This window comes from Gopherus flavomarginatus, chromosome 8 (assembly GCF_025201925.1).
Source record: "Gopherus flavomarginatus isolate rGopFla2 chromosome 8, rGopFla2.mat.asm, whole genome shotgun sequence".
Lineage (NCBI taxonomy): Eukaryota > Metazoa > Chordata > Testudines > Testudinidae > Gopherus > Gopherus flavomarginatus.
In genome coordinates this window covers 11291691-11309417 of record NC_066624.1, presented here as the reverse complement: position 1 = coordinate 11309417, position 17727 = coordinate 11291691, and the positions used below count along the sequence as shown (strand labels likewise).

Genomic DNA, 17727 nt, shown 5'->3' with positions numbered 1-17727 from the left:
GTAAATTAGGTTCAGAAGACTATCAAAATAAAATAAAAAGGTGATTACTTGTATAACCTACCTGCCGCTTATATTCTGCCACTGGATCATAAACTTTCCAGCCATTAACAGGAAATTTTTCTTTATAGCTGAATGCAAAAAGTGGCTGAAAGCAACAACGTAAAACCACAAATTACTATGTAGTATTTAGCCATTTAGTAAACTAGAATTCCTGTAAACATGGTGAGCTCTGGAAACGAAAGCCAGAAAAGCTGATTCAAGTAGCTTCCAGAAGACAAAATCTTGTATCCAACATTTGATTTACAGTAGTGCCTAGAGACCCCAGTCAAGAGTGGCCTTCACAAAAGAAGAGACAGTTCCATCCCCAAGGACACTGTGTCTCTTGCCAATTCAGATAGCAAAGGAAACAGACATGTAAAACAACTAGCCCATGGTTACATTTGTCAGCAGTAAGGCCAGGAATATTATTCAAGCCCCATTACCCTCAGACCAGTACCCTACCCATTGGATGATACTGAAATTGTACGCTATTGAATGCTAATGTGCTACTGAAATTGTACAGCTAAAGCTAACAAGGCAACTTGTGCCTAGCTATTGTTGAATTATCTGGATAGGGTATTCAGGAAAGCACTTTGGCCTGGATGCACAAGAGGAGTTAAGCATTGTGACACTGAGCATCACAGCGCCAAACTTTTAGGCCCCTAGAAAATTGCTGCAATTCATAAAGCCTGAGTTAGGTACCTAGGCTCCCTATACAATGAATGAGGAGAGAGATGCTCCTGAAAACACGTCTGCAATAAAAGACCCAGAACATGAGCATGGCTGGCCCGCGTCTGCTGACTTGGGCTCATGGGGCTTGGGCTGTGGGGATAAAAGTTGCAGTGTCAACATTCAGGCTTGGCCTGGAGCCCAGATTCCAAAACCCTGCGAGGGGAGTGGGCTTCAGAGCCTGGGCTCCAGCCCGAGTGTCTACATTGACATTTTTATCCCTACAGCCCAAATCAATTGTACCAGGCTCTGAAACTTGTGCATGGGTTGTTTTTTCACTGCTGTGTAAATGTACTTTTAGGATGCAATTCACAAAAGCCAGCCCAGTAGGCAAGTAGCTACCTAAGCTATCCAATGGGAGATGCCAAGCAGAGGTTGTGTGTCCCTCTCACAGTGATACGCGCCTAAGTCCAGACAGTAGGGAAGCACTTAGCTCTGCTAGCAAGTCACAGCCAGGAATTCTCTTCAAAGTTTGCAAGAAGCCCTGGGGGTGGGAGGATAGGGACAATTGGGCTATGGGATATTCTGATGTGGGGCTCCTTCAGTCTCTCCTGTTGAAGCTGTTCCACTCTGGATAAATAATTGAAAAGTCACTAAAGCAGTAGGACTGGGTCTTGGATCTCCCACCCAGCTAGGGAGTCACTCATCTCGTACACACTCTCTTTCTCTGGCTGAAATGATTATTTATCCAGAGTTAAACAGGAGACTGAGAACAATCCATAGCTCAATGGTTAGAGCACTGCCCTGAGAAGGTGGCAGATCTCTGTTCAAATCCCTTTTCCCATTCAGACAGAGTGGGGACTTGAACTGCATCTCTCCCACATCCCAGGTAATCACTAGGCTAAAAGTTATGAGGGAGTTCCCATAACTCCCCATCCCCTAGTTGTTTTGTCTGAACTCACCTAAAGAGCCCAATCAGGTAGATATGCTCAGAGGGTACCTACTGGTTCAGATCTCACACAAGACCTAGGTGGCTGAACAACCAGTTTGTAAATGTCTGAGGTTCAGGCAAGAGATAAGCCACCAGCTGTCCAGAGGGAGGCAGCAGTGTGCATGCCCACAAGCAGAAACCAAGGTGCTTAGGGACTGAGTGAGGCTATGTCTACACTACAGGATAATTTCGAATTAACATATCTGTTTTATAAAACCGGTTTATTATAAAGTCGATTGCACGCGGTCACACTAGGCACATTAATTCGGCGGTGTGCGTCCATGGTCCGAGGCTAGCATCGATTTCCGGAGCGTTGCACTGTGGGTAGCTATTCCGTAGCTATCGCATAGTTCCCGCAGTCTCCCCTGCCCCTTGGAATTCTGGGTTGAGATCCCAGTGCCTGATGGGGCAAAAATCATTGTCGCGGGTGGTTCTGGGTACAGCCTCACCCCTCCCTTCCTGAAAGCAGCAGACAACCATTTCGCGCCTTTTTTCCTGGGTGAACTGAGCAAACGCCATAGCACAGCAAGCATGGACCCTGCTCAGATCAATAGCGCCATCGTGGACGCTGTAAACAACTCGCGCATTCTCGTGCAGTCTATGGTGAACCATGAACTGCAAAGGCAGGAGAGGAGGCGGCAGCTACGGCAGCGCGGCGACGAGAGTGATGAGGACATGGACACTGATTTCTCCCTAACCGCGGGCCCCTGCCCTTTGGAGCTCCAACTGGTAATGGGGGAGGTTCTACCCATTGAACGCCGATTTTGGGCCCGGGAAACAAGCACAGACTGGTGGGACCACATAGTTTTGCAGGTGTGGGACGATTTGCAGTGGCTGCGAAACTTTCGCATGCGTAAGAGCACTTTCTTTGAACTTTGTGACTTGCTTTCCCCTGCTCTGAAACGCCGTAATACCAAGATGAGAGCAGCCCTCACAGTGGAGAAGCGAGTGGCAATAGCCCTCTGGAAGCTTGCAATGCCAGACAGCTACCGGTCAGTCGGGAATCAATTTGGAGTGGGAAAATCTACTGTGGGGGCTGCTGTGATGCAAGTAGCCAAAGCAATCATTAAGCTGCTGCTACGAAAGGTTGTGACTCTGGGAAACGTGCAGGTCATAGTGGATGGCTTTGCTGCAATGGGACTCCCTAACTGTGGGGGGGGCGACAGATGGAACCCATATCCCTATCTTGGCACCAGAGCACTAGGGCACCCAGTACATAAACCGCAAGGGGTACTTTTCAATCGTGCTGCAAGCACTGGTGGATCACAAGGGACGTTTCACCAACATCCACGTGCGATGGCCAGGAGGGGTTCATGATGCTCGCGTCTTCAGAAGCACTACTCTGTTTAAACGGCTGCAGCAAGGGACTTACTTCCTGGACCAGAAAATAACAGTTGGGGATGTTGAAATGCCTGTCGTTATCCTGGGTGACCCAGCCTGCCCCTTGATGCCATGGCTCCTGAAGCCATACACAGGCAGCCTGGACAGTGGTCAGGAGCTGTTCAACTACAGGCTGAGCAAGTGCAGGATGGTGGTAGAATGTGCATTTGGCCGTTTAAAGGCTCGCTGGCGCACATTACTCACTCGCTCAGACCTCAGCCAAACCAATGTCCCCTTTGTTATTGCTGCTTGCTGTGTGCTCCACAATCTCTGTGAAAGTAAAGGGGAGACCTTTAAGCGGGGTGGGAGGCTGAGGCAAATCACCTGGCCGCTGATTATGCGCAGCCAGACACCAGGGTGATTAGAAGAGCTCACCAGGAAGCAGTGCACATCAGAGAAGCCTTGAAAACAAGTTTCATCATGGGCCAGGGTACGGTGTGATTGCTGTGTTTGTTTCCCCTTCATGAACCTCCTCCCCTTTATTGACTCCTTCCCTGTAAGCAACTCACCCTCCCCCTTCGATTACAGCTTGCTTAAGGAAATAAAATCACTATCGTTTAAAAAGCATGTATTCTTTATTAAAAGTCATGTAATTATAAAAAGAGGAAGAGAATTAACAAGGTATCCCGGGTGTGGTTTGGGAGGAGGATAGGAGGGAAGGAAAAGACCATTAAGCACATTTCAATGTAATGACAGCCTTTTGGTTGGACTGTCCACAGGGGTGGAGTGGGCGGGTGCACAAAGCCTTCCCCCACGCGTTCTTACATGTCTGGGTGAGGAAGATATGGAACATGGTGAGTACTGAGGGTGGTTAAACATGGGCTGCAGTGGCACTCTGTGACCCCGCTGCTCTTCCTGAAGATCCACCAGATGTCGGAGGATGTCAGTTTGATCACGCAGCAGCTCCAGCGCTGCATCCCGCCACCGCTGATCTTCCTGCCTACACCTCTGATCTTCCTGCCGCCACCTCTCATCTCGAGCGTCTCTCCTATCCTCACATTCACTGGCATCTTTCCTGTACTTTGCTACCACATTCTTCAGATGAGCTCTTTCATTGCGGGTTACTTCCATGATTTCAGAGAACATTTCATCTCGCGTCCTCTTCTTCCTCCGCCTTATCTGAGCTAGCCTTCGGGATGGAGTAGGGAGGCTTGAAAAATGTGCAGCTGCATGAGGGAGGGAAAATAGGGAGAGAAGGATTTAAAAAGATACATTTCACAGTGAACAACACTATTCACCTTACATAGCACATGTGATTTCACTACAAGGTCGCATTTGGAAACTTTTAATATTGAGTGCCTGTGGCTCTGGTGTTACAGATCTCACAGACGCAGGTCCGGGCATCACAATTCAGCTTGCATGCGGTCATGGTAAGCCACAGCTTCTCCAGCCTTCATATACACAGTGCCCTCTGATGCTTCTTTCCTGTTAACAAGCAGCAGCAGACGCCAACCCAACCCCTCCCCTCCCCAATCCAATTCTCTAGGATTGCTTTACCCCTCCACCCACCGCATGGCTGGTATCATGGAAGATCACGGCTAATCACCCCCCTTTCTCCCCTCCCCCACCACGTGGCTGGTAGCTGGGAAGATTCCTGCTGGCCAAACGCTAAAAAGCTCAGTGCCATTACCCCACCCCTCCCCCCCGCTTTGCTACATGCAAGGAAGGCTCTCTTTTAAGCAACAGCCCAGTAGGAAAATGGCCATCTCTGTCCCCTTAATTAAATTCCTTAATTTCATCCAGGTTACCATGAACGATATCACTCTGCTGAGGATAACAGAGCGAGATAAAGAACGGATGTTTCTTGAATGCCAGCAATCACCGGGACCATAGGCAGCTATGCTTTGTCATGCAATGATACCCGATTACTTGCTACATGCATGGCGTAGTAAAGTGTCCTACCATGGTGGACGGAACAAGGCTGCCTTGCCCAGAAGCCTTCTGCAAAGGCTTTTGGAGTCCCTCCAGGAGTGCTTCATGGAGATGTCCCTGGAGGATTTCCACTCCATCCCCAGACATGTTAACAAACTTTTGCAGTAACTTTACTGGCTGTGAATGCATCCCAAGCCCTCATGGCAAATCAATCATTAAAAAACGCTTGCTTTTAAACCATGTTTTATATTTACAAAGGTACACTCACCAGAGGTCGCTTCCATGGCTTCACTGTCTGGGCTAGTGGCTTGGGAGGGTTGGGAGGGTAATTCCGTCTGGGTCACAAAAAGCTCCTGGCTTTTGGGGCTAACGGAGTGCTGTGTGCTCGCAGCAAGGTCGTCCTCCTCTTCCTCATTCTCCTCCTCATCTTCCCCCTCCGCTGAATCCTCAGCCATGGTTGAGATTATAACCCCCACCTCGGAATCCACGGACAAGGGGGGGGTAGTGGTGGCGCAGCCCTCTAAAATTGCATGCAGCTCAGCGTAGAAGCGGCATGTTTTTGGCCCTGACCCGGATCTTCCGTTTGCTGCTTTGGTTTTCTGGTATGCTTGTCTGAGCTCCTTAACTTTCACTCTGCACTGCACTGAGTCCCTGGTGTGGCCTTTTCCCATCATAGCCTTGGAAATTTTTTCAAATATTTTTTCATTTCGTCTTTTGGAACGGAGTTCTGTTAGCACTGAATCCCCTCCCCATATAGCGATAAGATCCAGTACCTCTCATGCAGTCCATGCTGGTGCTCTTTTTCTATTCTCAGGAGACTGCATTGTTACCTGTGCTGATGAGCTCTGCGTGGTCACCTGTGCTGATGAGAGCTCCACGCTGGCCAAACAGGAAATGCAATTCAAAAGTTCGCGGGGCTTTTCCTGTATACCTGGCCAGTGCATCAAAGTTCAGACACCTGTCCAGAGTGGTCAGTGGTGCACTGTGGAATACCGCCCGGAGGCCAAAAACTTCGATTTGCAACCACACTAACCCTAAACCGATATGTTAATATTGATTTTAGCGTTACTCCTCTCGTTGGGGAGGAGTATAGAAATCGATTTAAAGAGCCTTTAAATCAACATAAAGTGCATTGTAGTGTGGACGGGTACAGCGTTAAATCGATTTAACGCTGTTAAAATCGGTTTAACTGCGTAGTGTGGACCAGGCCTGAGATTAGGCAACTACAGGGTTCAGTGGGAGTTTTGTACATCATAGTGGTCCCCAAACTGGTCTGAGGCACCTAACTCCTTTATCCTTCATTCTGAAATTCCCCAAATATCTGTCACAGACAAACGCTTATAAACGTCAACAAACTCTGACCTCCACAAGCACTAACAGGCACAACTAACAATGTCAGGGCTATGTATGTGCAAAAAAAAGGTGCCTTCTTCCATACAAAATGGAGGGCCTTACCCTGCAACCAATAAAGTCATTGTTTTCATTAGCAGCACCTGGCTCTCAGTTCTGTAAATTATTGAAATAAAGAAGTCACGCCCGAGTAATCTGAATGTTCCGTGATATCTAGAATCAACAATTTAATATACTTGTTATGCAGTATTTTCTTATTTCTCTACACTTCCAAAAAGAAGACAGAGGCAGGCAGACCTCTCCTCATTTTAGTACTTACCAGCCCATTAGAAAGAGGAAATGCTTGCGTTACGAGGTTTTCAAATATTTCCAGTCTGCTCTGTTCTTCCTGTTTATAGGCAAGCCTCAAGTTTCTCATATCCTGTCAGAAAATAAGTCAAACTCTCTCACACTTTGATAAATTAAAAAAAAAAATAGAAGCAGTTACAAAGCTGACTGAAACCAAGCACTGGCTACTGACATTAAGACAAATCATATTTTCTAACCCTCATAGTAATTAAAAAAATTCTGTTCTAAAATGAGACTATTGGGAGCATCAGGAAGGTCTCAATATGCTACTGAAGTAGGCATTATGCCCTAGAATTCACCAATGGGGTGAAATATTTCTTGTAAGTTTCCCATCCAAATTCCAACCAAACCCAGCATGCTTAGGGGATCAGATAAGACAACAGCACAAGGTGTTGTGGTTGCAGGTTCCCCTCAAGACAAAAATTAAATTAATGCAATTAAACAGTAATAGATAGGCATCCACTATATTTCCTAGGAATTCATTCTGTACCTTGCAAACAATTTCTATACCACAGGAGTTGTCTCCATGGCTCTGCACTCCAATCTTTTCAACTCTACTTATTACTCCAAGGGGAACATCAAGAACAAAATGTGGATCCTGAAATTTAGATTAAAAAAAAAAGATGAAAACATTTTTAATTGCAGTGGGAAGTATATGTAATCTGGTACAATTCATGTCAAATTGTGTGTTCTACTAGTTTTTTATAGTTCCTTTTGAATTGATTGCAGTGGAACTTGACATTTAATTTAAACTAAGTTTGTCACCTTCTGAAAATCTACTTCAGCAAAGAAGAGCTTCTAGCTGGAAGAAATATGCAAATAGATCTTAAAGTCTCACCCTCTCCACATTTTTGAAATACATTTTGAAGTCCGTCACTGTCAGTGTACCACTGACTGCTCCCATAAATGGACAGATATACATAACATCTTTAGCTGGAAAAAGACACAAATAAAAGTTCCATTTTATTATTGTAGATATTTGTGGTATAAGAAACTCTTTATAGAAAAATAAAAATGTTATACAAGAAACCTCCTACAGTTCCAACTCACTAGAGATCTTTGAGACCTCTATATGAAATTATTTCAAAGCCACTATAACTGACCTGCTACTCTCAATTTTGATTTGAAAGAAAAACTCCGCTGCATTTTTAAAAAAGGTACTTTACAAAGAGAATGATCATATTCTTCGGTTCTAGGCAATATGTGCTAAATCCCCACTATAAGCCAGCCTAAGAGAATGGTAATGTGACATCAAGCATTGCTCCTTACGATACAGAATGGAGCTATACTATACAGAATGTTTCTGTGGGGAGTCCATGAAATGGCATACAGATATTTTACGTAACAAGAGAAACAGCCTTTTGTCTTTCTCCAAAGTTGCCGGTTTGTTGTGTCCTATATTTAAGAAAACCAGAGTGGCTTGGAATAGTAGCTATTTGTCCTGTAACCATCCATATGGGAGTTCTGTCCACATTTCATCTACTTCAAATCAGAATTTGAGGAGCCCCAAAGTCTTCATACTATAGAAATACCAGGCTGCCCCATATTTACCTCCCTTTTTCTGATAATTACAACAGTGAAGAGCATTCTCTGCTCTTGCCGCACCTTACATTAGTCAGATGGGAAGACTCATGTGGCAAGCAACAGTTATCTTGAAACTAAAACTCAAGTGAGCTGCTCAAGTAATATGTCTGAGCAAAGATTATGTCCAAATCTGGGTTTTGCATACCTTTTAAAAGATAATTTCTACATTTCAGAAGAACAAACAGTGACCATTTGGTAACCTGGTTTCACATACCTGTCCTACTTGTATCAAACAAAACACCCCAAGATCAGACTATATCACTTCACAAAAACTAAACCTAAGGCCTTCTATTTTGCACATACTTAAACAGAGTGGGTTTATACACAGTTATCAGATTTCCACAGATAATTTCAGGTTTGGGGAGCAGTTTGAAAAAGCCGTCATTAAGACTGTATTCAATTAGAGATCTTGAGAGTAGAATGAGCGACTGTGTGCCTTTTGCCTCTACAGACTAGGTTACAATCTCCATTCTGGTAGTCAGTGATCTTTTTGTGGTCCCTACAAAACATTTACTCACATACTAATTCCACCACACAACTTTCCACAGCAAGTCAGTTGACTGAAAAAGATCTAATTAAAGTGGGACAGTCAGCACCACATTTTCATTTTCTTTTTCTTTCCTGACTAAATCCTGAATCGCTTGAAACTAGGGAACGAATTTATGACCTATGGGGACATTTTGAGCACCAATGCACCCCCCTTGCACACCTTACTAATTTGTCTATGTCGATCAGCTGCTTGTCGAAATAAAATACCACACAGATCTGGCTGCACTATGTTGAACTGATTTACTTGCAGCATAGCATGAGGGTTTGAATAACTAAGAAAATCCACAGCAAATTTGATCATTCAAGGTAGAATTATAAAATATAAGAAGTAAGAACCAAACCAACATGGAAACCATTTGATTTTATCTTTATTCATAAAATAATGATCTAATACTATAAACTCAAAACTACACATACCAATCGCTTTGATTGATTCTCCAGGAAAAAGTGGGGCCTCTTCCATCTGTGCCAGCTTGTTCCCATCCCTCAGTGCCTGGCAGAAATCCAAAACCATGAGTAAATCTCACATTCCATCTGCACACCATCGAGACATTTTGCTGCAAAGTGCTTTTGCTAAGAGGTTATGGGAGCATGAGAATGTGCATCCTTTTTCCAAAGCACAACTGTGTTAACCAATGCTGCATTAGAAAACAGGGCTTGATGTTGTAGGTAACAAAGTATTTATTATGCAGACATTTAAATATTAGTAACAAGCCACTTACACAATGATTAGTTTAACGTGCTAGCTACATATATATAGCGCACAAATACGTGAGCAATATCATCAGCCCCAAATTAGGCCAAAAAATTTAGGCTAATTTTTGTGGTGTTAGGTTATCATCTACTCATGAATGTTTTAAAGTGTTGATTTAAAAGCATTTATATTCTTTATTTCTTAACACCTTAATTAAATGTCAGCTATTTTAATATCAAGGAGAATTGTATGAGAGAAGTTTAATTTATTTAACATTAAAAAAAAATCAAATTATATGTAAAAAAATATTTATCAGACAGACAAACATTCTGCTACACCCTACTTGACAAGGTACCATTGTTGTATTTACTATAATATCAGAAACAATGCACCACACCCTACTTGACCAGGTATCATTGTCGTAAGTACCACTTGGTCTGACAGAGATATATTATAGAGATGACAGAACTAAAAATTCAGATTATAGCTTGATGCCACATTGTTTTCTAGAGAGTCTCAAAAGCTGGTTAATATAAATTCAGGGCTTGATTTTAAAGCTAATGCTCCGGTGAATGTCTTCCTCCTTAAATACTGCAACAAGGGGCCTTTAGTTTTCTGCTGATGTTTGCAATATTCTGAAGAAGATTTTAGTGGAGAACCTAAGGGTTTACAAAAAATGCTATGACCATATAAAGGATGTTTTGGTGAGAGTTTAAGATTTCCATTTTAAGTGGTTAGTGTAAAAGTAAAAATATTTTACATTAGAATAGTATAAACAGTGAGCTAGTTTCACAGTACGTAGAAACATATACAGATACTCATCCCTTGTAACATATTTCTGACTTGTAAGCAAGGAAATAAGATTATTAGGGGGTTTCTTTATATTTTTAAACACAGAATTTTAACATTATATTGTTTTCTTAGCATGAATTTATATGAGTTTTTTGTTTTTAATCTTCTCTGAAACTAGCAGAATTTGCTATCTAAAGTTCTATCACGGAACAAGGTGTAGCACAGTAGTCAATGGAACTACTCGGGTGCTTGAAGGTAAGCACGTGCTTACGTGCTCTGCTAGACTGAGGTCCAAGTACAGTGCTATAATTTATATTTCATGACCTCTTATACAGTCAAAAAGTGCTACCGAGGCAAATGGTGTTTCCTTCCTGCACTAGACTTAATATAACTCCTCCTTCATTGTCAGAAATGTAACTTTTAATTTGAAAAATGACATCAAAATAAAACATTTTTGAAAATCATTATGGTATGTGTAATTTAAAGATGTATTAATTTCATTAGGAAATGTCAGTCCTGACTGATATGTTATCGAATTATATTTCACAAATTCTTGACACATTTGTCTCTGAGAAAGAGCACTACATCTCAACCAAATGTAACATAATGGTTAAGTTGAGTTCAGAAGCAAATAAAAGTTGCACAAATTGGAAGTACATAATTCACCTCAGCCCGAGATAAATAATAATTTAGGTACTCTTTATTAAATAATTTGTTATACAATGAATGTGTCCTATAAAAATAAAGAGTAGGAACAACATTTATATTTCCCAATATAACCAAACATTTTTAGACATACCAATATGTACAATGTTTTCTGTATAGTGCACAGAAGACCCATAAACATCTTTTGAATGAAAGTGAAAATATTCTTATAATTTACTATAAAGACACTTCACCGACTCAGTCCCACACAGGGACACTTTTCTCTTGAAGTGCAGAAAAGCTTAATGAATTAGGGAAGAGTTTTACACTATAAATGGCATGCAGGTAAGTCTAGGAATTTTTAACCAAATCTTTATAAGAACTTCAACACATTATTTCATACACAATCTGGTATGCCAAAAACTAAATTTTATTGTTTTAGCAATTAAGCATTGTATTTTGCTTTTCATTTATCAGAAGTTCTACATTTTAAGAAGGGGCTTTCCTTTAAATTCTATTTAAAGTCAGAGTTCAACTATGTTACTGTCTAAGCTGTTTTCTCACAGCTGATTTTCTAGAAACATTTAGAATCAGTTTATTTTCAGCAGAAGCTTTTTTTTTAAAGAATCTATTCATAGCTAAGCTTTTGAGAGGTAATGTTGCCATCATTTTAGATTCTTATGCATGTTATTTGTTCAGTGCCTTAAAAATGTAATATTAGAAAACAGGGGTTTTTATAGCTACCCATTAATATTATTAAATTAAGGTGTAATAAACTTTTAATAAACCCTGAATCCAAAGAAAAGAACTTCAGAAGTAACGCATATTGCAAACTCCACAAAGGTCTTCATGCTGTCTCTGGCACTTCTCCCTTTTGGGCTTAAAAACTCAGCTTGGGGAAGAGGGTTGTTTTCAGTTTTTTTGGGGGTAGTTTGTTTGTTTTTAATGATAGGAGTTTAGAGGTAATATTCTGAAATTCTGTACTGCTCCCCAGAATCTGACAATGGATGATTTCTACCTATTGTAGATGGGCTATTATACAGTAATTTACTACACAGTTAATGAACAAAAGATGAGTAAAACTTGCCACCTGATCAGCTTCTGCTTCAGAATGATAGCCATTGTGTCCATCCTGAACCTCCTGCATTGCATGAGACAGCAGTAGGGCAAAAGAGGGGTAATAGGAAAAAAACATGCAGACAACAGGTGAAAGGACAGAATCATACTTTTTAAAGAGACAGTAGATACTTGAACATCAACCTATTTATTCAACACTTTCCACTCTTTGCTTAAACTATGCACAGCTATTAGGCCCAGCTATGGCACAATATGAAATGGAATATTTATTTGCAGTCTCACAAAAAGACTCAGTGTAGATATCAAAGAACACAAAGTACGTACTGTCTTTTTAAAACAATCAACCGTATAGCAGAGAAAATGCAGAATATAAATTATGTATGCCACATGCTTAAAAATAGAAGAAATTGAGTATTGCTTGTTGTGGTAGCATAAAGAGAAAATTCATACATTTTTCATTGAAGAAAAAAATTAAATATTTCCATATCTATTAGTATTCAGGTAATTTAAGGAATTGTTATATTGTATAGATCACATTTAAATGCTTGTTTTTATGGTTTGATACATTTTTCCAGTAACTCCAATGTTACTGTCAAAAACATCTGTTAAAAATGTACCCAAATTACACCTAATAGCCAAAAGGTTCACATCTTTATGTACTTACACTTGTTGTATCATATTGGGATCTCTCTTACTATACCATAAAAAGATCCCTATGTGTTACAGGCAAGAACACAAAATGTCATTGGGTCATATGAAGGGGGTTTTTTTTTGTTTTATTTTTTATTACTTTCAGCCAAAATTATTTTTCAATCTGCTTCCAAAATTAACTGGAATGAAGCCACCATCATCTTTCACAGAGTTGGGTTACATTCCAGATCAGTCCCAATTCACAAATGCAAAAACTTATCGTTTAACAGATAACACTTCTTGTCCTAAGTCTGAAAGAAAGGCAGTTTATATCTGCTTTGATAATCTAATTTTAATCACTTTTATGAAACCCCCAAAGAAAACAAATTAACAAAAGGGGTTACATTTGTAGAAAACATAGGTTCCGTTGATTTTACATGCTTCTAAAAAATTTACATTGCAACAGCCACCACTTTCAAATAACACAGGATTCCCAACATTTAGACTTTAGTGAATATAGTAGTTAGTTAAAGCTTAGGCCACAGAAATAGCTGAAGACTGTTCCTATATTTAAAGTCCAAAGAAAGGTGGATGCTAGAATCCCAGGAAAAGGAAAAACTGGAAGAAAGGCAATTGAGTTCTAAACCGACAGATTACGGATGACAGAAAGTATGCACAGGCACTGAAGATGGTTTCTCATCCTTGAATATTTACTGATAAAGGTGTAAAACCAAAGAAAATAATCAAGTTTTATTATTTTAATGTATTTTCGTGCATTATTTCATTCCAATTACTACTAGATTTGCCCTTGAAAATACTGACCTTTGTGTATGACAATTATTATACAAATCCAAGTAGCTTTCAGATGTGAAAATAATTGATTAGTCTCAAATCAGGGGATCAGACTTAACTGATTCTCTTTAACAAATGCAAACCTTTGTCTGAATGACAGGGTTAAAATATTTAGAGAATAAAATCAAACTATTAACCCTCTCTTTTCTCAATTAATTAATGTTCCAAAGTGAGACGGAAGAGAAAGCTATGAATTTTTATATCATTAATGAACAGTGGATAAGACCCAGCCTCTAAAATGATTATCAAAAAGATGTAAGTCATTGCATTAGTATCTAACTTCAATCCCAACTTTCTATTTTGCTCAAGGGCTGTAGCAATTAAGGTAAAACACGTATAAATGCAAGCATGAATTGAAAGATTATTTAAATAGAATAAACAAAGACTTACCGTTTTTTCATAAACTACTATTGAAATTCTTTAGCAAGATAACACATTAAACTCACTAAACAGTGCTCTGCAGTCCAAACTATGTAAGCATCCATCGTGAGCATCCATTTTGTCAGAATTAATGTAATAAAACTGAAGTTTGTACTGCACATTTGTAACATAACTTAAAAATACGGCTCTTTCACACATTGGCTTTTACTGCTCACGAAAAGATTGCAATGTATATAAAGCATTTCTATGGCAAACAAGCTGTTGAGCTGCATAGCAAAATGGTCTGATTGGTTCATAAAAAACATTAATGACGTAAAAAAAGAACAGTAGGCACACTAAGCTCTCAACACAGCACGAAAGACAAACAGGTAGGAGGCCGTTTTGCCAATAGCCAAATGTATTCTTACCCGTATATCAGGCCTCTTGTATACCTGTTAGTTAAAATACAAAATGTTATCCAACAAAATGTGCACTCAAATGCTGCTTTGTGACAGAGACGACATCAGGTAGCAGATCAGATTTTCACAGGAACGCAGCTGCCACTATGGTACTTAAATTAGTAGCAAGATTTTCAAAACTGCACAATACACAGCTGCTCCCACCACATTCAACAGTGTGATGAGCACTTTTAAAAATCTGGCCACTTCATTTTAGCGTCTAAATGGGAGCCACGCTCTTGAAATCAGGTCCTAAGCATCTTTTCAATTCAGTGACAACATACTAGTGAAAAATTGAAGAGTTTAGCAAACCTTTAGGATAGTATATAGTAAGTCCACAATAATAGCTATGAGAAACGATGGCCCTATACCTCAGAGTATGTTTAATTCTAACTTTTCCCTAACTTACTTCCACAACTTTCTAGGCAGCCATTATTATCTAAGTGCTTTCCACTGATACCACCTCATTATCACTAAGTTTTCAGTCAGGTGAGATTTACATAAGACACTATGAATTCAGACTGCCCCCAAAACCAAGTATGCTGCTCGTGTATGGCACGAGTACAAGTCTAAAAAGAAAAAGCAAGCTCAACATGCTTCAAATTCCACGTTCCCCTTTGCAACCCAATATGTTCCCTCCTGATCTTTGTATTTTTGCAAAAGCTTTGTGGAGGAGTGAAACTCCCACCATGGAACACAGAGGAGAGGGAGCCATGATACTTAGAATATTTTAACAACTGTGTGTGTTGCTTTTGTGTATATGGTATCAGGGACATAGCAACAGATATTTTAAGAAACAAAACATTGATAATCATTCAATCTGAAGTGCACAAGCTGATGGGGAGCCATCCAAAAGCCAAGAAAACTGATGTTATGTATTCAAATCTGTCGGTCAAACTGAAGAGGTAGGCAGACACATTCCACCCTGGCTGAAACTTCTGAGTAGTTTCCAAGGGCATAGCACTTTAAAACAGCCCAGATCAGAGTGACCAAGTCACAGATACTGTGGTGAGTTCTGCATCAGAGTGACTCAGAAGTTTTAGCTAGAACAGAATGCATTTTGCAGCATCCTGTTACCTATGAATTCAACAACAGCGATGAGCAAAGTGACTCCTGAGTGTGCATATTGATGAGACCAAGGGTGGAACAGTCCCTCAGGGAAGGATACAATAATAACCCCTGTCATAAACAGATAGCTAAGGGTTAATGTTCTTTTACCTGTAAAGGGGTAACACCAGTAACCTGAAACACCTGACCAGAGGACCAATCAGGAAACAAGACTTTTTCAAATCTGGGTGGAGGGAAGTTTGTGTGTGAGTTCTTTGTTCTTTGTCTTGGGTCTGACCCTCTCGGCTATGAGAGTGATTTTTCTATCTCCAGCTTTCTAATCTTCTGTTTCCAAGTTGTAAGTACAAAAATAGTAAGGCAATAAGGTTTATATTCTTTTTTTCTGTATTTACATGTGTGTAGTTGCTGGAATGTTTAAATTTTATTCTTTTTGGATAAGGCTGGTTATTCATGTTTTTCTTTTAAGCAAATGACCCTGTATTTGTCACCTTAATACAGAGAGACCATTTTTATGTATTTTTTCTTTCTTTTTATATAAAGCTTTCTTTTTAAGACCTGTTGGAGTTTTTCTTTAGTGGGGACTCCAGGGAATTGAGTCTGCAGCTCACCAGGGAATTGGTGGGAGGAAGAAGTCAGGGGGAAAATCTCTTGTGTTAGATTTACTAAGCCTGACTTTGCATACCCTCTGGGTAAGAGGGAAGAGAGATTAGCTCTCTCATGTGTTTCCAGGACTGGAAACAGGGAGGGTGGAGTCCCTCTGTTTAGATTCACGGAGCTTGCTTCTGTGTATCTCTCCAGGAACCTAGGGAGGGAACACCTGGAGCGAGGAGGGGGAAGGGAAATGGTTTATTCCCCTTTGTTGTGAGACTCAAGGAATCTGAGTCTGGGGGTCCCCCAGGGAAGGTTTTGGGGAAACCACAGTGAGCCAGGCACTGTATAGATTCCTGGCTGGTGGCAGCTTTACCAGGTCCAAGCTGGTAATTAAGCTTGGAGGTTTTCATGCTAACACCCATATTTTGGACGCTAAGGTCCAGATCTGGGAAAAATGTTATGACAACCCCCCACACACACATACCCCCAATTACACTTATTCCTAGAGATGCTTTCCCAACAGCTCTGCTTCTGATTTTTTTGGGCTAGTTAGTTTTCGCCCCTGGCTAAGTAGACCAGACACTGGGAAAGTTAGCAGACTAAAAAGATCTAGAGTCAATCAAAAGGGGGAATTGTTGTCCCTAGCGATCTCACACACACGTTCAGCAGAAGGAATGACAGAAGAGAGCCTTCGTATTGAGATCCTTGACGCAAGAGCCATCAGGAAGAGAGAGAATTATAAGCCACTAGACTCTACCCGTAAGGCCTGAACATAAACAGCATAAGCTATCGCATTCATTCCCACAGGTTTCTCAACAGCACCTCATGATCAACTAGGTCTAGCAATCGCTTGCTTTTGGAATGAAAGCAAGTTGTATTCTGAACAATCCATACTGACAATGGCCCCAAACTGTATATTTTTTAACTAATCATGAAGAACAAGTATCTGAACTTTAATTAGCAAGGCTGAATGAAATTCAGAAAGGAGTATATTTGCTCTCTCTTGCTCACAGTTTTATTCAGCCTTGAAGACAGAAGTTCTGTCCATAGTGCACTGCAATTCAGGACTATATTCCTGCTTTAAGTCTCAATTTTTGTACTAGCCATTAAACAAAAAACTTAGGGGCACATTTTCAAAAACTGCCTTTAAATTTGTCTGATCATAAACCTGCTCACAAATTGGGAAAACAGACTAACTACCCAATTTGCGCAAGCAAACAACTCTGAACACAAATTCAGAAGTCGGCTACCTATATTGTTTCCTTGATGTGTTATTTTTCTTAAATGCTAATCAAGATTTTAAAAGGCACTGAATGCAGCGTGGTCCAGTGGAGAGAGTACTGGTCTGCAAATCAAGAAACTGGCTTTCCTTTGCTGACTGGGTGACCTTGTGAGAATCATTTAGCCATTCTACACCTCAGCTTCCTCATCTGTAAGAGGAGGATAATGAGGCTCAACCACCTTCAGAAAGCACTGTGAGATCTACAGATGGAAAGCTTTATAGGCACTATTATATTATAATCATATGGATTCTCTTTTGTCTGCCATTTACTCATCTATAACAACTTTTTCATTTAATATGTTGGCCAGTTTTACATGGACATTCTAGCTGATCAACTTGAATGATTACTTCACAACCATTACAACCTACTGTGTAAATACGATAAATTAAATGTATTGGATAAATGCACAACAGTAAATATATATTCTATTGCCTAAACTTAATTAACTTTGCATTAGTTATAAGGTACTGTGTCCATTTTCAAAATGAGAAATGC

The 17727-nt window shown here is 40.5% G+C and overlaps 1 protein-coding gene across 5 annotated transcripts in view; it reads right to left on the bottom strand.

Moving 5' to 3' along the window:
• Window positions 1–17727, bottom strand: part of MTMR1 (myotubularin related protein 1) — a 64451-nt gene that overhangs the window by 36916 nt on the left and 9808 nt on the right. The window contains exons 3-9 of one of the 5 annotated variants that reach the window (XM_050964741.1): window positions 14261–14284; window positions 12004–12054; window positions 9200–9275; window positions 7488–7582; window positions 7140–7247; window positions 6621–6722; window positions 62–145 (exon numbers count right to left, since the gene is read on the bottom strand). In XM_050964741.1, the coding sequence (XP_050820698.1) occupies window positions 62–145; window positions 6621–6722; window positions 7140–7247; window positions 7488–7582; window positions 9200–9275; window positions 12004–12054; window positions 14261–14284 (540 nt within the window). The remainder of the gene's footprint in view (window positions 1–61; window positions 146–6620; window positions 6723–7139; window positions 7248–7487; window positions 7583–9199; window positions 9276–12003; window positions 12055–14260; window positions 14285–17727) is intronic. The other 4 variants (XM_050964746.1, XM_050964743.1, XM_050964742.1 and 1 more) reach the window with 4 other exon arrangements.